The 4,747-nt window shown below is 33.2% G+C and overlaps 1 protein-coding gene across 1 annotated transcript; it reads right to left on the reverse strand.

Annotated features, from left to right (window-relative positions):
• Positions 3,855 to 4,227, reverse strand: LOC109127496 (EMBRYO SURROUNDING FACTOR 1-like protein 7). The gene is made up of 2 exons (XM_019232365.1): positions 4,161 to 4,227; positions 3,855 to 4,060 (listed from the first exon to the last, which is right to left on the reverse strand). Exons 1-2 carry the CDS (start codon positions 4,222 to 4,224, stop codon positions 3,855 to 3,857), a joined length of 270 nt encoding a protein of 89 aa, XP_019087910.1. The 5' UTR covers positions 4,225 to 4,227.

Genomic DNA, 4,747 nt, shown 5'->3' on the forward strand with positions numbered 1-4,747 from the left:
AGGCTCGAAGAAGATGTTCTAGGACTCCATGCCACACACAATTGACTAAGTCACATAATCAATTAAGACATGCAATCCCAGACAACAAAACAGAAACCTAGTGAACCCAAACCTAGAACTGTAAGGGCTCTGATACCAAACTGAAACGACCTGACCCGTTTTTTTTTTTAATAATAAATAATAACAATAATAACTACGACTAGTGGTCCCATACCCACTAGCCACCTAACCACAATCATAAATAACAGCGGAATAACAATACCAATTAAATAACCAATAATAATCCATAATCAAATAACCAATATCCAATTCTAACCATTTCAATGTCAAACAACAAGAAACACCAAACCGGCAATCCTAACAATGTTTCTAATGACCCAACTCTAGCAACCTAGAAATGCCAGACATCATCCAATCGAGTCCCTAGAACATCTTCCTCTTCATTGTCTTGATTCCACGATCACACTTTTCTTTTACCTGCATCACAAACACAAATTGCAATGCATGAGTAGTTTATAAACACTCAATAAGGCAATCCTCCCATCTACTGGGCTATACACACAAGCAACAATGACTCCAATGTTCCAAACAATCAACAAACAAAACACACAAACCAGGAAAAATAAACATCGTCACACTGGAAGGGAGGTGTCGACCGACACCAGCCTAGTGTCGACCGACACTACCCCACAGTGTCGATCGATGCCCATTTCTGCTGGTGTTGACCGACACCAAGTGGTGTCGATCGACACTCCACCTGCAACTACGATCCGCACGAAGCCGAGAGTCGAATCTGGCTTCCCAATCTCCTCCAAATCATCCAATACTCAAAACCCATGCCGGAAACATCATTAGGAACCTGTATAATCCAATCCCCAGCAAGAAAACACACAAAACAACAACAAACAAGCAAGAACAAGGAAATCAAGGGCTTAGATTAGCAATGGTCATGCACTCACCTCTTTGCAGGAAGTTTCTGACCAACAATGAACGAATCCACACTCTCAGCAAGCTTCCCACACGTTCCTAGCCTTGAATCCTCACTCCCACAACAAGATCTCACCCACAAAGCCTTTAAATCTCATAATCTCCCTCTAGAACCTCAAGAATAGTTTCCTCTCTGTATTTCTCTCAAAACGGCTGGAGAAAAAATACAACACGACCTAGGTCGTTTCCACACTTAAATATCTTGGTTAGATGGTTTTCCCTAAACCAAACCGACCAAAATCGACAATTTAAAACAATCTGGTCGAACCAGAAAATAAGTGGTGTCGACCGACACCACATGAGTGTCGATCGACACCCACCCCCAAAACGCATAGTTTGGTTCGCGGGCGTTATAGCTATCGACGGTACTGACGGATAGGTCGTCAGTTATGTCTTAATATTTTTATTTCCCGCGTCTCGAAAATTTCTCAATATTTGGCTCGCGGGCAAAAAAATCGATATCCGTCAGTTTTCCGTCGGTAATTTCCAACAGATTACCGACATAAACTAAAATTTTGTCAATATTATATTCGTTGGTTTTCTGTCGGTTATTTCTGATGTAATTACTAACGAATTACCGTTGGATTTAAGATTAAAACTCTTAATTTCATAATTTTTATTGACAAATATGCATATAATATGTATTATATAATAACCATGAAATTATTTGTGAAAATAAACATTTGTGATTAAATTAGAGAAAAAAATAATAATTTCAAAGACAAATGGCAAATACTTACTCATAATATGTAATACCGCACGATAAGTACTTTAAGTAGACAACCTATTTTTCTATAAAACCACAATTTTTGAAGAATGTTATTTAAAAGAAGAGTAGTTAGGCATTGAAAACTCATCTTTATACATTGCTTATAAAAAAGAGTTATTTGCACTCACACCTACTTTCTTCAAAAGTATTCACCATTACACCTACTTTTTACAACTCATATACTTTTCTCAAGTTTAATTACATTTTACCCCTCACTCCTTCTAACTCTTCTTCCCAACTAGATGGTTTTCAATTTTTTTTAGAAACTAACTCCCTATTTAATTCATCTTTACTTTTTCTATTTCTTTCTCATTTTTCTCTCTCTCTTTTCTTTATTTACTTAGAAAATCATTTAAAATATAACAAAATGTATCTTGAAATGTAAAGAAAAATGTAATTATAATTTATTATAAAAAATAAAAAACTATATATTGAATACTAAGTAAATAAAGTAACAACAAAGACATAAAGGACAATGAGATGAGTGAGAAAATAAAATACATATATAATCATAACAATATTAATTAATTCATTTCTCTCTTCATACGCACATTTACTTTCTTTAGTCATAATTATCTACATCTAGTTGCAATCTGAACCGTCAGATCTAATTATTTAGTTACCATCGAATGGTTCAGCATCCACAAACTATCTTTCATTTTGTTACACTCTTGTAATAGGTCCAGGGTTAAATTTGTCTCAAAATAACTTGAACAGTAGAAAAAGAAGGCGAAAAGTACACCTTGTATTGAAAGTAGGTCAAAATGCAAAGACTTACTCACAAAGTAGGTGTACACGTAAATCTCCCTAAATTCATTTATCTCTTCATATGCACATTTACTTTTCTTTAGTCATAATTATCTACATCTAGTTGCAATCTGTAACCGTCGGATCTAATTATTTAGTTACCAACGAATGGTTCAGCACCCACCAACTATCTTTCATTTTGTTACACTCTTGTAATAGGTCCAGGGTTAATTTTGTCTCAAAATAACTTGAACAGTAGAAAAAGAAGGCCAAAAGTACATCTTGTATTGAAAGTGGGTCAAAATGCAAAGACTTACTCACAAAGTAGGTGTACACGTAAATCTCCCTATAAAAATGCATTATGGAGCGAAGTTAGGAAGATTTTACACTATCCATATATAAACCGTCAGTTATCCATCGGTTATTTCTGACGGATTTCCGACGGATCAAAAAAAAAGACCAAATTTTTGACGGATTACCGACGGATCAAAAAAAACATACAAATTTTGACACACCCTACGAAAAGTTAATATCCGTCAGTTTTCCGTCGGTTATTTTTGACAGATTACCGACAGATCAACGACCAAAATTTGACACACGCGAAGAAAATTATATATCTGTCAGTAATTCGTCAGAAAAACTAAGGGATTACCGACAGATTTTGTCCGTCAGTAATTTTCTGACGAATAACCGACAAACTAATCTTCTGTCAGATATTCGTCGGTAATTACTGTCGGATTAGCGTCGTCAGTAATTCTGTCAGTTATCGACTTGTTTTTTGGTAGTGCCAAAAAAAAATTTCGTTAGTGAAATTATCCAAGTATGTTTAAATATACTGGAACTCATAAAATAAAATCGGTTGTTTATTCATGTAAGTGTGCAAAATCTGATGAAGACTATTAATATTAGTCACATAATATCTTTTGGATAAAATGCATTTTCATGTACTTTAATGATTCAAAAATATATGAAAGATGATTGTTTATTGTTTCATAGTTTAATATGTTTATCAATTAGATATGTAAAATTAAATGTGGATTAAAAGCTTAGTTATAATCAGCTAAACGAAAATATAATACCATATTAGTAATAGGCCTAACTTACTCCTAAAAGCTAGTTCAAGAAAGGAGGATTGCCACATCACATATATACTACCCAAGGATCTATCCCATCTATTGATGTGGGATTTTCTAATAGACACACACATGTGGATGATCAAGCATCATCACCATAAGAGAGACAAGCTGATTAAGTTGAAATTTATAGATTATTAAAATGCTTTAGAAAAACCTGAAATTGAATAAGCAACGTACATTACGTACTATTCTGTTAGCAATTAATGGTTTTAAATCTATTCTGAACATCCCGCGTAGCATAGCTCTTTGGCGTTTGGATAATCTTTGTCTTTCCAACAAAGCCTCTTTTTCTTAGGGTCCAGTAGTCTCAAACAACACCAACAATCCCTTATATATGGTATCGTACAAAAAGTTTTGATACACGGAGGAATGTGAATACTGAGAATTGATCTTTTTGTTTCTCCATCCTCCATTTTCCCACCTACACATTGATTCAAAACACACACAAACAAACTTTGATGATATGCAAAAAAAAAAAAGAGACATTATTGATATATACAGTGAGTAAAACCTATACATACATTCATGTAGAGTGAAGAGGGAGAAGATGACTATGCATATTAGAGCTATATGTGATGATTTCATGGTTTGCATGTCTCAATGACCTTGTTACGATTGTTGTTTTCCTACTGATGAGTTTTTGTAATTTGTAAAAAAACACACACACACATATATATATATATATATATATATATATATAATAACTAAAAGGATATTACTAAAATGTTAGATATTTTTTTAGGATATTTTTTATGTATATAACTTTGAGAGGAATGAGTGCCACTTATGAGCTTTTTAAAGTATGAGTTTGAGGAAACCTTAGTTTATTATACCAAAAAAAAACACTAAGATAATGTTAGTTGAATACAAAATTATAGAATTTACAAACTAAGATAATGTTAGTTGAATACAAAAAATTATAGAATTTACAAACTGATGTGAGATCTGAGATACGAGGGTTAATGCTAATATTTTTTGTAGTGGTTATTGAGATGTGTGTCTTTCTTTTTATAGAAAAATTTGGAATTAGAAGCCTATCATAAATTTATTATTTCATTGGGTAATTAATGCACTAATCCTTATATTAATTTATATCTATAAGAAGTTA

This window comes from Camelina sativa, chromosome 1 (assembly GCF_000633955.1).
Source record: "Camelina sativa cultivar DH55 chromosome 1, Cs, whole genome shotgun sequence".
NCBI classification, from domain to species: Eukaryota; Viridiplantae; Streptophyta; class Magnoliopsida; order Brassicales; family Brassicaceae; genus Camelina; species Camelina sativa.